Source organism: Lytechinus variegatus, chromosome 15 (genome assembly GCF_018143015.1).
Source record: "Lytechinus variegatus isolate NC3 chromosome 15, Lvar_3.0, whole genome shotgun sequence".
In the NCBI taxonomy this organism is placed as follows: domain Eukaryota; kingdom Metazoa; phylum Echinodermata; class Echinoidea; order Temnopleuroida; family Toxopneustidae; genus Lytechinus; species Lytechinus variegatus.
The window spans coordinates 16,729,563-16,747,216 of record NC_054754.1 but is presented as its reverse complement, the minus strand read 5'-3'; the positions used below and the strand labels follow the sequence as shown (position 1 = coordinate 16,747,216).

At 36.8% G+C, this 17,654-nt stretch overlaps 1 protein-coding gene across 1 annotated transcript; it reads right to left on the bottom strand.

Moving 5' to 3' along the window:
* Positions 1-1,683: 1,683 nt before the first annotated feature.
* LOC121428508 (tubulin polyglutamylase TTLL11-like) lies at positions 1,684-17,168 on the bottom strand. Its single transcript, XM_041625167.1, has 7 exons — positions 16,564-17,168; positions 12,335-12,437; positions 11,431-11,636; positions 10,404-10,901; positions 9,558-9,769; positions 6,935-7,210; positions 1,684-5,957 (listed from the first exon to the last, which is right to left on the bottom strand). The coding sequence occupies exons 1-7, from the start codon at positions 17,023-17,025 to the stop codon at positions 5,627-5,629; spliced, it is 2,088 nt and encodes a 695-aa protein (XP_041481101.1). The 5' UTR covers positions 17,026-17,168; the 3' UTR covers positions 1,684-5,626.
* Positions 17,169-17,654: the final 486 nt, after the last annotated feature.

Genomic DNA, 17,654 nt, shown 5'->3' with positions numbered 1-17,654 from the left:
CGCCTATAGTCTCACTCTTCTATGCAGGTGAGACATAAATGATTAGTAGTTACTATTATCATTATCATCATCATTACTATCTTTATAAAAGAAAATTATATTAGTTACTACAGACAGCCAAAGCCAAAACTTTTGGGACCAAATAAATCTTTTCCATTCAAAAGAGGGACATTATTTGTTTTGATAATCTGGTTTGAAAAAGCTACAACTTGGGATCAAAACTTGGAATTATTCATGGAATTTTTTTACAGCAAGCGCAAGTTCACCTGTATTATTATTTTTTTTTAATTTGGTAGCATTAAAGAGGAAATTGTATGTTTTCCTCTTTGAAGGAGAATGTGATATCGATTGAGACATAAAGTCATCTCCCCAAATGAGCATAGCAATGGTTTTCAGTGGCAATGCAGACACCATAGATGTTGTAAATCATACAAAAAAAGTATTGCACAAAATAAAGATCAAACAGATGTTCACTTGAGATGACCATTTATTCCAATGCCTTTCACCATAAATAGACTTTCAATACCAAATCTGTAAAAATAGATTGCATGTAATGAAGAATAATCTCACTCATATATACAAACATTCAATGCAGTGGCAGGTGGACATTATAGGAAAAAAGTATTTTGTTAGAAAGTTTACAAAATATAGAAATATTCATTGATATAAGTTTGAAATATCGCATGAAATGTAATAAGACATACATGAATCAAATTTGCATTTTACAGAAAAAAACAACACAGCCTCATCTAAGACTCTGACCAGACCTAAAAGTGAAATTGACCAATGGGAAATATGTGAGCTACATGGTTTAAAAATGTAAGCTTTATGCATATTAAACCCTTGATAGCTGAATATATATTGCTTAAGAAAAACTCAACTTAAAGGGTTAACAACAATAGGACAAAATGAGCTTCTTAACAGCTGAATGAGCCAGTTCGTAGTTCCTTTCTGCGCATGATCAAGATTCTACCCATGATCACAGGAAGGTCATTTGTACTAAAGTGACATGGTGGTATAAAATCTAATGAGATAAGCACCAACTTTGATGTCTTGATTATTCACATATTCTATCGAAGTGTGATTTTCATTTACGTCCACAAAAAAAAACAATGCGTCCACGAACGACTGGTATTTCACAGTTTGCCAAGTACATTTTGCAACATGCTATGATATGCATTCAAAGTAGGAATGCAACAAATACCTTCATAAAGTGTTCATTGGTGTGCTATTCTAGTCACCTGGGGCCTGTTGCATAAAACTTTTTACCTGAGAAAACTCTGGTAAAAACTGAAAACTAAGGTTAGTCTGATTTCTGCCGTTGACTTTAACATAGGGCAAAAACTCCGGTAAAAACAACCTGAGTTTTCTCAGGTAAAAAGTTATATGCAACGGGCCCCTGGTCTATTCAATTGCTTCATCCTGCTATGTAAGACAAGCTTACGTAATATCTTGCTTTGAAATCTGCCTATCATAATGAAAGAAATGAAAGGTCATTTGACCAAAATTGTCCATGAAGTAACTGGGAACTGGTCTATTATGTAACATAAAATTGTGTCAGGAGGGTTGTGATGCCAAACGTTTGAATGTATAAAAGATAAAACACTAAGTTAATAAGATTTTTTTTTGGCTCTTGTTGGGCCTGACTTGCTATGTCAGGAAAAGTTTTTACACATCATCCGAATGCAGATAGAATTGGGGGAAACTGCCAGTTTAAGAATACTGCAATACAAAAAAAAACTCTGAGATTTCATTAAATCAACCTTGCAGGAAAAATAATATTTATGACATCTCTTTAGGACAGAAGTAAAAATAAAATGCAGAATCTGAAAAGCAGAAAAATCACCCACTTTTTTATGGCGAACAACCTATGGAATCACAATGCTTCTAACACAACATGACGTCATGGCCTTGAGGCCAGTGAAAAGTAAAAGTATAATAAAACAAATTTTCGAAGCCCAATAATTGGAGCTATTCTTAAGCAAAATACTCAGCTGGTAAGTAGTGAAAATGCATATTGCTGTATTTAGTAAGCTGTAGATTTGAATGATTTGTCAATATCACTTCTGGGTCAGGTCTGAATCATTAAAACAAGCATGATTTATAATCATCATGCAATAGTGAATGAATGACAATACAAAGAGAAAAATAGTTTGAGTAGCACTTGGTAGCATCATAAATTACATTGGCTTTTAACACACAAGTTTTGAGTTACATTATTCAGCACCAATAGAATGTTATTTAATAAATTAAAACATCAGATCAAGAGGTACATACATAAAATAATATCCACATTGGTATTTTTTCATTAAGATAATTGTTTCTGAAATAATTTCTTTCCTTGAAAAACTTAAAAAGATGAAAAAAATTACACTATTAAACATGGTTAAATTTGTTTCTATCAACCAAATAAAATCTTTGAATTATTGTATCAAGTTCTTTCTCTTTTACGTCATATTGTTCCATTCCCATATCTAAAGTTACATTATTCCATCATTTGGGAATAAGTAATAGTAACATATTTCACTACATAAAGTGCATAATACACCGATGTAGAATAACAATATTGAGATATTTCACATTTCAATATCCCTTTTCTAAAACTGTATAGCAATCTCTAAAACCCTTGAGTTATTTGATGCGATGTCTTTTTGACGATTATCTTGATTTTTTTCTTTTAATTCAAACCGACTTATTGTTCAGAACGGACTTGACCTTTATTCATTGGGAAAACAAGTAGGGGTTGGATTCTACTGAACCAGTCTCCGTGTATACTCAAAGCAGCACTACATTCGTTCAAAATATGGGTTTTTTGATACGCTACATGTACTACATTAATTTTACTGTTGTCACAGGTAATACAAGGATACATACGTGTACGGATAAAGATTTGGTGATTACAATTCAACATCACATTATAAAGAAACAACTGAAGGCTGATCTGATAACCCTAGAAAATGTTGCTGAGTTTTATCACTTACATGTAACTGAAGCTTCACCCTAATAATTCACTCTAATAAGCCCCCTAAACATTTTCGTGATAAATCTGCCACGCAAATTTTTTCTGACCGCGTCACTCACTGACTTTTTACTTCCAATTCTTGCACAAGTTTTGAGACCAAAACTGCGACCCCCGGAGTACACAGTTTTGAAATTACACAACATTTCGTATTAAGTGCTTGCAGACCTAAAATTGCTCAAAACCATGAATTTGTGTACAAAATCCAATGCAAAGTGTTTTTAGCAAAAATTCATTAGTGTATCATTATTTCTCCTTTTACTGATGAAACTTATTTAATTTAATCTTTTTTATGGTCAGAATAAAGTCCCAGAAAGAACAAGACAAAACAAATAAATTTGATCAGAATCTTATCGAGCCTGTGAACAAAAATGATTAGCATTTTAGGGACTTCAGTTAATTTTTAGTTCATTTAACACATAAATCAGCTTAATCAATTATTCATGAGATTTTTTGAAGAATTTGATTGTACAATTTTGTAGATATTTACATGGGCAACATGCATGCTGATTTTCGTTGTTATGCTATTGATGGCCGAGATCATAAGGGGGGGGGGGGGGGCTGATGTCTTTTTGAAATAGCCCAGTTTTTAGGGTTAAATGAACAATCATTTCTATGACAATACATCATTGACGTCAATTGTGAGAATATAATATCAACAAATGAAAATTAAAGAACATAGAACATAAACTTTCAAAGGAGTATAAAAATTATCAGAAAATACTTTACAATGAAACACAAAGATCTTGCATTTTCATTAGCATTAAGTTCATTAGATTGCACTTCCATTTCCCCTTTTCCACACCAAAGTTCCAACTTAAAATCAACAAATACTCTTTATAAACATGTATAAATCTAACTCCAGACTTCAACTGAGAATGCCAGTGGTTTTCATATTTAATAAACAGCTTCTTATAACTGGAAGTTGGAATGAATTAGAAATTTTGGTAGAATTACGATTTCTACAGTGCAGATCCGTTTCAACCTGCAGTTGTAAAAGAAATATTCAAGATGTTACCTAGTCACTGATCATAAGCTTCCTTCGTGCACGACCCATTCAGAATACACTGCATTCGTTCCTGTTACCACAAATACCATAAACCTTTCTTAAGCTCAAGTGATTAAACTATGTTTTAAAAAGTGTAAGTCCATCAACCCGTATCAAAACCAAAGCACATCACAGTGGAAAGGTGCTCATTAAAACATCAAGCATCTATATTCAATTTATTAAAATTAACACAGTATTTTGCATCCAAATAACCATTTATGAGAAAGAATTATATGGAAGGTATCTTTGATCAGATTTTTTCTTCAGATTGACTTCATAATTCTTATTCATTAAAAATAAATTTTAGGTCTGCGTTTTCCCTTTGATTTTCATGTACAAATTCATATAGGAATTTGCAATTACATGCCGTAAAGTTAATTTTCAAAATTTGCCAATTTGAATGGAAAAATCTGAGGTTTTAATTTTCAAATCACTACACATTGTTACCCATGGAACAATGCATGATGGAGGGGGGGGGGGGCGGCATCCTACATGCGGTTTGGAGTTGATACTTCTGAGATTCATAATATGTGATAAATACCTTACAATCTTGCATACTGGTAGGAAATTAAAATCTAGGACATAAACACCAAAAACACAACAAAACTGTTTCTAAGGAAACATTGAATAAAGAACATATAGGTTTAACAAGAAAAATGTTAGAGTAACATAAGTTTTGCTCTGACCAAAACTAATACTTGATCATGTTTTGACTTAAATGGGTGCACCCAACTTCTAAAAAAAATACTATAATTTTGACAAGTACACATGCACCTGTAGACCTCTTTTCTGAATTTGAATTACTATTGGTTTTCCAAGGTCAACTTGGTTCACCAAACTTTGAAAGAAATTTAAGTCAACATGACTTTGAGGCAGTGCAACATAATTTTGATAAATACATCAAAAATAAAATGGCACAACATGCAATAATACAGATAATGCTAGTTATACATTGCACATTAAACACAAAGCACCAAAAATTCAATTAACTCCTTCGATCACTTTCTAAAAGAGAATCTCACAAAATGACCTTACAACATATCTGTCCTATGAATACTTAAAATAAAACATGAGTTTGTTTTCCAAATAACAATAAGCGAGTTTAATCACATATTTTCGAGCAGCAAGGCCACTCTTGCATCGACAAGGTGAGAAGACAAATAGAATGAAACGACTTACACCCCTATGATAACACAAGTATTAATTCATGAATACCAGAAACAACATGGCTTCTTTTTTTCAAGGACTGAGTTCACCTACCCACTAACATCAAATATCAAGTGGAGGGTGGGGTGGGGGTTGGGGAAGGTCAGATGAGTTTTGTTTCCACCCAGAAGATTACCAACACTTCTAGTGAGGGGACGAAGGGAGGATGTGCTGGGAATGGGATCCTTCCATTAGCTCCTCCTTTCCTTATTCAGTTTCTCCAGGAATTCTCTCTTTATCATTGCTTCAATTAAACAACAAAATTCTCAGAAGGGAGGGGAAGGAGAATAGAAACACGTCCTTGTGGTTCTAAACATTGAGCACAATTAAAGCACATAGGTGGTAGTTGCCTTTCAATTCTCTGAGCTGTTTTTCTGTGCCAGAGTGCGTCCTGCCATGGACGGTCGGCCAAGACGGCGATGCGGGAGTGGTTTCTTGGGTTGCCAGTCTTGATTGTCCTTCAAGTTGACCTCGCAGTGCTCCACGAGGGCTACCACCCGTTCGCAAAGGGTGTCGCCCCTCATCTTCCGCTTGGCTATCAGGAAGAAGGCCTCCAGGAAAGCACCGAAGCACATCCCGGCAGCGACGCCCTCACAGGTTCGTTCGTTCCAACGACGAGCTACATCAATGTACATGATATCGGCAGCAGCGGTTGAAAACCCACCTCCACATAGCTTACATTTTCTAGTAAAATACAAAACAAATTAAGATGATCTTATCTGATATAGACTTGTTAAGCGTGTATACATTATAGGATCTGACTGGTATCTTTAGCAAAGGCTGTCACCAACATATGAAGATATAATTTTTACATATTTTCCAAGAAAACTAGACAAAATAAAAAAATAACTGATTATGAAAGATTATAAAATAACTATTAACTATTGAAGGGAAGAATTTGAAGACGATGCCCCCCCCAAAAAAAAACAGTTTAATGAAGACCTGTAACAAAAGTACTCGAATAGATAATCTAGTGATATGATTTTTGAAAGCTATTTACTTTACGAAAACGACTTCATATTGGAGAAAAGTTATAAAGGTGGGAGGTTCAATGAGAAGTTATCAACCCTTCTTTGCTCCTCAAATCATATTTCATATGATGAAAAACTGGAGTTGTATTTGAGGTGGTTTCGGGGGAATTCAAAGTTATTCTGTTGATCCTATAAATCTTCAACAAAAGAGTGTGCACTTAAAAAGTGCCAATAATGATCTTGCTTCACATTGAGCTTTGTCAATACCAACACCAGATTTGTTGCCAGTGACTTTCCAATGGTGGAAATTTCATTGTAGAACTTTCCACATGGGCTCAAGTTGGGTTACAAGCTGGTTTTCTGACCTTAATAACAAACACTGACCAACACCAATCAATTTCAATTTTGGTGAGCATGCTTGGTGTTTGTTTGCCCCCCCCTCCCGTGTTGTGACGCCTCAATCTACAATCTAGGCCACGGTCTTAAAGGACATTAGGGCCTATTTTTCAAAACCTTGGCCTTGACGTTTTACTGCCTTGGCCCTGGCCTTAAACATATTATTAAGGCCTATTTTTTCCCCAAGTCTTTGACCTTAAGCATGTCCTGGACTTGGGGTTGCAGCCTTAGTATTGGCTTTGAGGATTTAGGCCTTGACTACAACACTGACTGAAATCATCGAAAATCGGTTACCTGCAGAATGTTCTGAATCCAGTAGCCCCCATACGATGCGCCCCTCGCACCCCGAGGAAGAGATTGAAGAAGACAGCCACACGTTCCATGATGCGCAGGTGCTCGTAATTGGTACCGAACTTCCGTGGCCATATCTCCTCTAAGCAGGAGTCGTAAAGAGGGTCTTCCTCGTCCTCAGAGGTTGGTTCATCAAGCCGATGGTTCGGGACGTCTCCTACATCAAGACTGACAACTGGTATCTGGTTACGTTTAGCAGCCATGATTGACGCTGCGCTCCTGCAAGACAATAATACAAATTTGGGGGAATTGTTCGGTTTAGCAACCGTGATGGACGCTGCGCTTCTACAAGGCAATAGTACGATTATGGGGAGATTGTCGGGTTTAGCAGCCATGATGGATGCTGTGCTCCTGTACGACAATAGTACAAATTTGGGGAGATTATTAGGTTTGGCAGCTGTGATGGACACTGCACTCCTACAAGACAATAGTACAAATTGATGCTGTGCTCCTGTAAGACAATAGTACAAATTCTGGGAGATCGTCAGGTTTAGCAGCCATGATGGACGCTATGCTCCTGTAAGAAAATAGGACCCTACTCTCTTGCAAGATTAGATAAAACATTGGTTTGATTTTTCTTCAAGTGTGAGATTTGATAAATCTAGAAAATATAATGAAATTACCAGTGTCCCCATATTTCACTATGTTCTTAAAGTAGACACACGAAGAAAATTTCACGAAAGTGATGATTATAGACAAATTATATATGGATGGAAAGGTATTGTCTTTTTATACACAAATATGTCACTAAAAAGTCTTATAGATGTCGTGGAAATGCAAGAAATGAAATTGTTAGACACCCTTCTCAGCCCCCCAGACCGACAATCACGCAGCCGAAAACGGTCGAGAATAATGACGTCACACAATCGACGTGCTCATCATCTCTCTGTGCATCATGCACTGAATCACATTACTGACCTGTTCAATATCTTCCGAATTTACCGTTTTCTTCATGTAATGTGATATTCAATTTCTGTTTTCGACAACTTCAGACCAAACGTGAATCAGAACTGTGTTCCTTTGCCCGTTTTTATTGAATTGTGGACTGTAAAGACCAATTTTGTCCACTGCAGTCGTCATTGTGTTGCTCCACTCCAGTCAGTGAGTGAGTGAGTTGCTGCCCAAATAATATAAGTAGAGAATCTAATCAAGAACTTGAAAATCAAAAGCAGCAATTAAGAAGTAAGATTTAATAAATACAGGACTGAGTAGAATCTCACATGAAAATAAAAAGAGAAAAAAGAGCTGATAGGAATGGGGAAGGAACATAATTTATAAAAAAAATCCAGAACAAAAAAAAATCAAAGAGTTTCGAACCAGGATCCCCGCACTCATAAAAACCTTCGTGCGAACAGATTTGTCCACAGACTATGACTTTCTATGGACCGTGTTCATAACGATATATGAACAAAGTGTGTTCGCTGCTGTTGCCTCGCAGTGCTTCGGCAATCCAACTGCAATTCCAATCATTTCGCGATCATATATTGCCGTGTTTTTTTGTGGTTCCTGAACTTGCTACGTAATTAAATTTCATAATTTTTATTCAGTTGTGAAGACGAATGTCTATGCTTTATATTGATAATAATATCAATGTGGTGCAGGCATGATTTCTAAGTGAAAATATGCTTTGTTTATTCACGTATATTTCTTGAAAACAAATAATTTTTTCTAAGCTAAATATCGGTTACCAAAATATGTTAAATGTGCATTTCATTTTACTGTTCAGAAAATTCAAACTTTTATCTATGTAATAAGACCAATCTTGAGAGGAATAAACTATTCTAAGAGCAAAAAACACTGATTGGAAAGATCGTCTTCAATGGGCTGCTGTCAGCTCAGCTGCTCACTGCTCGTGGTGTGACGTCACTCAGCTGGAGCTCGCCAGAGGACGGACGAAGGCAGAAATATGCCATGAAAATAAGTCATTTTTGAGAGCTGATTTCTGCAAACTCTAATCACTATTTTAAAAGGTGAAGTTATATATCTGATTAGTAATACTTCCCCTTTACAATGATGACCAAAAAAAGTCATTATAAAATACTTTTGATTCTTCGGTTGTCTACTTTAACCTCATGACAATTTTCTTGAAATACAGTAATCTTTATAGAATGGACTGTTAAACTTGCAAACCATTGTTTAGACCGATTTGATTCAAAATTTACCAACTTTGTCCAGGATTGAAAAAAAAATCCTAATGCCAATTCAATCTTAATTGCAATACTTTAGGTCAGACAGGAAGGGTCACAGCATTATAAGCCAAGTGGTCCAATATTAATAAAAAATTTCAATGACTTTTGTGATAGGGAACCACCATACTTCTAAAAATTCTACCAGCTGACATGGTCTCTATGTTTATATGTCGCTAAGTTAGGCAACCACATGATCTGCCGCCACATTTTACTAAAGTTAATGACTTCAATTTTGTCTAAAAAGTTTAGATATTATTGATTATACATTAGGAAGAGAAACCGTGTATGTCTCACTCCGTCCGATAAATTTGTAGAGGAAAATTTTCAGCATGTGATTCTGAAAACCTGGGCCAATGAAATAAGGATGAGGATCTTACTTAGGATTCTTGGAGGACTTCCCTGGTCTAAGGAGTCTGAGTATATCGGTAATGAGAGGAATCTTGATCTCTTCGTCTACCGGACTGGGTAGGATCTCGACTAGACCATTTGGAAGGTGATGCTCAAAGTCTAGTCTCAGGCTAGGATTGGCATTGACCTCCAGTAAAATTGGTTTTAGTTTGCTTGTCAGAAGAATGTCAAATCCAAGGATCTGGAAGAAAGAATAAATTTATCAGAGTGTTATCAAGACTAAGCTCTGTAACCATACAATCAAATTTTCAAATGGCTTTTTTCCCCCTAAACATTTTGTGCATGATTTACCATGGACTTAATCATAATATTCTGCTAATAGTGCTTAGTACCCCGGAGCAACGTATCTAAGCGCTTTACAGATATATTATCATCCCGGATCCTGAGATGCCCGCACTTAAAGTATGCACTTTCTCCACTCCCTCGGGAGCATTTTAACAAGAGTACCAAGACTCAATTGCTAAGCATACTACAAAAGCTTTTGCATCTTACTGGGTATCCATTTCTCCCCTGGGTGGAGAGTGGAAAATTGACGTCTTGCTAAAGGACGTTAGGCCATGGTGGGATTCGAACACACTATCCTCGGATTATAAGGCAAGAGTCAGAACCACTATAATTTTAGAAGAAAACAGAAATGTAATACAATATGACACTTTGAGGAAATTCAATATTTGAACCGGTTAATTGTCATCAGCAGTCAGGAAATTATACTGGTGACTGGCAACATTAGTCAGGCACTGGTAGACTGAGTGATCTAGCTCAGGACTACTTAATTCTAATATTCGATGATGAAATACTTGAGAAAGTAAGATCACCTGAAAACATGATGGATTTGATCTCTTTGGAGGTAACTCGGCTTCCCATACAACCCGAAGATCAGGAAGCATGGCCGTGATGGTCTTGACTACCAACTCCTGAATCTCTTCCCACATACGGGGCGTATCCAAGCCCCTGTTTGCCAAAGTACCAAACACACTGGTCATGGTTCGCTTGCTTCCCCGATCCGTCGCATCCGTGTGCACGAAGCTGGTGCTGAATTTATTGAGGGAGTAGTTTGTCAGGTGCATGTAAGTGACGTGGAGGTTACGCGTTGTTGGTTCCTGGTAAGGGATGGTGCAAAACCGAGCCATGCCTTCTTTGCAGATGTATATCCTGAGTGGGTCGATGGAAGCTAGGAGAACGTAGATGCGTAGATCAAACTTCAGGTGCTCTAGGAGAAGGGGCCTTGGTACGTACTCCTGGACGACCGCCGGTTTGGTGAGGCCAGTAGTGGACATATGATGAGGGTTGGAGATTAGGTAGATGCCATCCCCCTGAAAAAAAAAAAGAATTAATAGGTAACCACAGGATTGTTGACTTTCAGTTTAAAGGGAACTTTTACAGTGTCCAATGCCTAATGCCTACTAAAGTAAATCAACTTGGTTATAAACTCCAAGTAAATTGAAAACCAGATGATTGCTATACCAAATGAGCTATTGCCTATCACAATTGCCTATTACCAATTTACAATAGATCAATAGAGACAAATGGAGATTAAAAATTTGAAAATTACTTGCAGGCCATGGATATATTGATTGGTATCTCTCACTAGCCTTGGATATTTTTGTGCTTTAGTAAAATTGAAACTCATGCAATGGAGGAGCTGTTCGTATATGACGTCACAGATAAAAAAACTAATCTCTGATGTACTTTCATCAAACCTTCATCATTATTTTTATCATGTTTTTCTCTCATTTTTACAGCAGAACTTTCTTCAGGGTTAACTTCCCCTTTAAGACGCAAGTTATTCAAGGTCTTAGATACATGGATTTTAAACAAAGGAAGAAAGAAGACCAGCCTTACCTGAGAACCATCATCTGGTTTGACAATGAAGACTGGCTTAGCTCTGGGGTACTTCTGAATGAAGGTGGAGACCTCTGCACAGAAAATATGATACTGCTCTGGAAGGATCCAGGTCCGTGGGTAGAAGCTGTATTCATCAGGGAATAGCTGCCTCATTTGATGCAGTAGTTTCGAGAGTTGGGCCTTGCGTACAAGTTCTAACAGACCTAAGAAACAGGAAATATTAAAATGCACATTAAACATGTAGCAATTAAACACACTTCACTTTACTCAGTTTAAACCTTGAATTGAACACACAAACCTTTAAACTACAACTAGCACCAATTGCTATGTTCACATACACTCCAGATTTGTGCTCATTACTGATTAACTGATTGTGCGTAACAAGTAGTAGAACAGGGCCCCCGTCTTACAAAGAGTTGAAATTGGTCCAATCAACCACAACTATGGACGACCATCAACATCTAAAATGTATGTTAGTTTAAAAAATTTTCTAGATATGAATGTACATTCATAAATTGTTTGACAATTTGGTGTGTCTGCCTTTGTTTACAATGGACATTTTGCAAATTTCCTGTACATGTAGGAAAAATTCTGACACTGATGGATTTCCACAGAGTTACGATTGACTGGATCAATCATAACTATTTGTAAGATGGGGCCCAGATCCGTAATGATTAATCAAGAACAACAGTCTGGAAATCCAGATTCAATCGGCACTGCATAACAAAATAACCCTGCTCCATTCTAAAATTCTCAGCACCCAGGAACTGGTTTGAAGAGAAAGTCTCATTAAAAAAAAAATGTGTATGAAGACTTGGCCGAAGATTGAGCCTACAATGTTTCTCAACCCCTTCCACCAACATCTCCAATTCACTTCACCAAAACAATTTTTTCCTCTTACCTGGGAATTTATTGACCATTCCTCCAAGGGGTTTATTTTCACAATCAAAGAAAGATACTCCATTCCAGAATAGATCACAAGGTACCCTCTGAATGCCGCTTGACTATTAAACAGAAGAGAAGGAGAAAGGACACCTTGATCATTGCTTAAAGGGAGATTATAAATTGTCAAGTTTTCTTGGGGAATTAAACACACTCAGATATAAACCTTTGTATCTGCATTGTTATGCAATCATTTTTCTTCGAGATCAACACACTGAACAAATATCTTTCAAAACAATGACTCATGACTGCATATCGAAAAGCCATGCATGAAGATCAAATCCTATGTATCCATAGAACTAGGATAGAGAACTTTTTTTAACAAACATCTACATGTATCAGGTGTACATTTATTCTCATTTGTTGAGACATATTTAACATTAAAATTTTACTAATATACATCTTGTAATAATATTGGATCTAACTTCATTCTTCTTCTGTACATGCGTCGACAGACATGCTAGTAGCTAGTCCATGTGTAGACACAGGAACTAAAATATGTGGTCATGATCTAGCATTCATTGTATGATTCATCTTTTTCTCACACAACACATGATTAATGACATTAGGGGGTCTATGTAAAATCTTTCAATTACGATGTAGATTCTACGTCTAACAATTATCTGAATATTTTGACAATGACAAATGAATGAAAAATAGTTGTCTTTGAAAATCCATTTATCTTGGACGTAGGCATAAAGTTATACACTTTTGTAACTTATTTGCCCCTCTGTATCCCAACGTTGGTACCTATTACTTATTTAAAGGACAAGTCCATCCCAACAAAAAGTTGATTTAAAAAAAGGGGAAAATCCAACAAGCATAACACTGAAAATTTCATCAAAATCGGATGGATAATAAGAAAGTTATGACATTTTAAACTTTTGCTTAATTTCACATCCTGGTCGGTATGCAAATTGGCAGACTGATGACGTCACCCACTCACTATTTTTATTATATGAAATATTCTAATTTTTTCCTCCTTGCCAAGTTCAACAAATTTTTATTTCTCCCTGAAACATGTGGAATTACCATTATTTCAACAGCTAATGTAAAGTTAAGTTGATCCTTATTTTCAAATCTGTAAAAATTGAAATATTGTATTATTCAAATAAAAAACAAAAGAAATAGTGAGTGATGGACATCGACTCTCTCATTTGCATATCACTGAGTTGTGCATTTAACTGTTTTGTGAAAAATAAGTGAAACTTAAAAATGCCATAACTTTCTTTTTTACATCCCATTTCGATGAAATTTGCAGCGTTATGTTTGTTTGATTTTTCTCTATCGATTCAAATCAACAATTTTCTGGGGTGGACTTGACCTTTAAGCATAGCCATAGGCCCCTACCTTTAGGAAAAGTTAACGTTTGGATCTACTTCCTCAATTGCCCCAAACTAAGGCAAAATAAAAACCTTTTTTAGTTCCCCCAAAGGCCCCCATTTTTCTTATGCCAAATAGGCCATGATTACCCACCCATGGGTTCATATCGTCTCGCGAGCGAAGGATTATCAGTCATACGCACGCGACACACAACTACACTTCCAAAATACAGTGGGCTTTTGCCCACATAAAATATTATGTATAAATAAATATTCCACATCCTGCTATGACACTTACCGAATCATTTAGATCCTTCCGTGACTTCTCCTTGAAGTTTCTTTCTAAAAATATGTATATTTTCTTGATCTTTAGTGAAGATTTTACGGAGATAGAAATCAGTCAGCGTTGATATCAATTTTCTCCTGAAGAGGGCGCGCGATTATATTCATATCAAAGACACGACAAGGGAAAGAATAGGCACCTACACTATTTTACACGCATATCGACGCAAGGCATTACGCAAAGTCCGTGAAGTGTCCAATCTTTTCATTGTATAGACTTTGGTATACCGTATACGTATTATTGACGTTCGTCAAAGCTTGTACTGCTGGTTTCTTTCCAGGCACGTATATTATTTTCATTTTTTTTTATCAGTCATCTTTTTAAATCAATGGAAATGAGTGTTATCATCACCAATAATAATCATTAATTATGTTTTTTGAAGGCATTTCATTAATTGGTGCCCATAATTAGTAAATTAATCATGAGGATTGCGCATTCAAAGAATTTAGATACAGTTATAAAATTACCGAGGAGCTGAATCAAGGTTGTGAAATTATTAGCGCCATGCACCAACGGGCTTCCTTGTATTTCCGTGGAAGAGACAAGCGAAGTCACTTTCGAGGCCGAGGTAAGCAAAATGTGTTTTTTTTATCGGATTATTATTTTATTATTATTTTCATATTCAACAAACCATTGCTACTTACCGGCAAGAGCCCCGGTGCGTAGCGAGAAGGAGCTTCGGCAAATATTACTTCAGCAATGAAGCGATGTTTGCCGACTACTTCGAAATCCAGGGTCAAACACGGTCTATTGTACGAGGTTAGTACATACTAACCTCGTACAATGTGTGAGTGATGATTACCTACCGTTAATACCAGTAATGGGTACAGCAGGGCTCCACACTAACCCATTTTTTCTACTGGTCCAACCTATTCATGTCGGACCAGTAGATACCCAGTTTTTCAAATTTTTACTGGTCCGAACCTAAAATCTACTGGTCCCAAAAAGTAAAGAAAACATTAAAAAAAGGCGCAAGTTTATTTTTCTAGCCTTTCGTGACCCCCCCCCGTAAAACGAAGTAATGAAGGACAAAAAGAAAGCAAGACAGAAACGAAGAGAGTAAGAAAGAAAGAAGGAAAGTCAGAAAGAAAGAAAGGATGGAAGGAAAGAAGGAAAGTAGGAAGGAAAGTAAGAAAGAAAGAAAGGATGGAAGGAAGGAAAGGATGGAAGGAAGGAGGGAGGAAAGAAGGAAAGTAAGAAAGGATGGAAGGAAAGAAGGAAGGAAAGGAGGAAGGAAGGAAAGAAAGAAGGAAGGAAAGAAGGAAGGAAAGTCAGAAAGAAAGGATGGAAGGAAGAAAAGGAAGAAAGGAAGGAAAGAAAGAAGTAAGGAAAGAAGGAAGGAAAGTTAGAAAGAAAGAAATGATGGAAGGAAGGAAAGTAAGAAAGAAAGGATGGAAGGAAGGAAAGAAGGAAGGAAAGAAGGGAGGAAAGGAGGAAGGAAAGAAGGAAGGAAAGAAGGAAGGAAAGAAGGAAGGAAGGAAAGAAGGAAGGAAAGAAGGAAAGAAGGAAGGAAAGAAGGAAGGAAAGAAGGAAGGAAAGAAGGAAGGAAAGAAAGGATGGAAGGAAGGAAGGAGGAAGGAAGGGAGGAAAGAAGGAAGGAAAGAAGGAAAGTAAGAAAGAAAGAAAGGAAAGAAGGGAGGAAAGGAGGAAGGAAGGAAGGAAAGAAGGAAGGAAAGAAGGAAGGAAAGAAGGAAGGAAAGAAATAGAGAAAAAAAATTAAAAGAAAGATTGAAAAGAAAGAAGGAAGGAAGAAAACAGAGGAAGAAACCTAAAACTATTATCATAAATAATTTATGTTTCTTTTTTTGCTCAATTAAAATAGCTACGAAAGAAAGTCAGAAACCAAGTGTATCAACACACACATAAATGCATATGTGGGGCTAATATGTATTCAGACGATACCACCCGAGACCCGATCTGTTTGAACCAAACAGAAGTGAAAATTTACCCTTTTACTGCTTACAGATGACAGAGTTACTCCAATTTTTAGGAAATATGGACATTATAAGAGCCTTTCATGAGTATGAACCGTGAATTTTGACAGTTCTGTGAGAGATTTCTGCCAGAGTTTAGCCAGGCTTCGTTCGTGCGGCCAGTGGAGAATTCACCATGTGGATTGTGTGGCTGACTACATGTACACTGTATGCATGCTGTATAGTACGTGCGATTCATTCTGTGTGTATTCTGTGTGTGAATTGCAGAATTTAACGGGGGGAAATGGTTTGCTGTGAATTTGACCATTTCTGGAAAAGTTATTGGCCCAAAATTGGTTTTTATTACTGGTCATGTCGGACCCTTAAATCTTGCTATTTTTGGAAAAATTACTGGCCCGACAATGATATTTTTTACTGGTCATGTCGGACCAGTAAATCTTCCAATTTCTGAAAATCTACTGGCCCAACAGCGATTTTTACCGGTCTGGGACCGTCGGACTGCCGCTAGTGTCCTACAGTATTTCTCTACACACAGATAATTGAAAATTACCCCCTTCACAAGAAGCAAATTAACGTTAGGTTGCTTTACCTCCTTCCATCGCCATCCTAATTCATTGAGACTGACTCGCAACACTTCTCCACTTGATCTGGCTTTTGTCATATTGACCATCAAGATGTTGTGGCGTCGTTTCCTTCTCCCGCTTCGACTACGCCTTGATTTATGTTCATCTTTCGAATTTTTTTTTCCTTGTACATTTCGTGTTGATCTATCTTGTGCTTTTGATTTGACAGCGTCGTCAGCGGTTAAACTGCATGAACTCAAGGTCAAGGCATTTGGTGTCTGTTTCAAACGAGCATCTCCCTCGTTGCTGGAGCGGCGGCGGGCACCAGTCGCGATCTCCTCGGCCTCCCGATGATTTTCAGCGAGGAGCTGTGCAATTTGGTTCTGCAAGCATTCTTCATATGCAATTTGTGCATGCGTAGATCTGGGATATAAAGGCTCCAACTTGGTGCCATTACCAATACTTGGACCGTCTGAAGAGGCCGACATCTTTTACACCCATCGCTAAGATTTTCAACTTAAATTAACCCATCGTTTATGGAATAAAGAACGGAAAACACAGGCTTTGGACAGGTGCTCAAGTCTTTGGGCGTCGGTCGTTGCTCCGTAAACAGATGTCTGAAAAGTATCGTAGCTGGCGCTATATCAATAACTTCAGAGTTATCAATAACTCTGAATAACTTCAAATTTTAATGCATGATTTATGTTGTTCGAGGAGGGGAGGGGGCAATTGTATTTCTCGATAGAAATGATGTAACTATGATTTAACATTAGATACAGATGATTCAACTGTGTGGAATAATCTGAAATTCAATCTATGTGTTTCGACTGTAAACCTGAAATATTACGTAATCAAAAGTACTCAAAGATTGTCTTTCCGGTATTGTTTGGTGGGTTTCTGCCGATATGGATTTCTTTGATATAATAAAAATAATATTTTCAAATTAGGCTCGACAATTATTACATAATCGTTTCGATATTGAATGACAAGGTTACTCGTCTTGACATTTCATGCATCTGTTTTTTTATGACTCCACAGTTCCGATAATGTCATATCTTTTTTTTAAATTTTTTACATTGTATATATACCATTAAAGGGATGGTCCAGGCAGGAAATA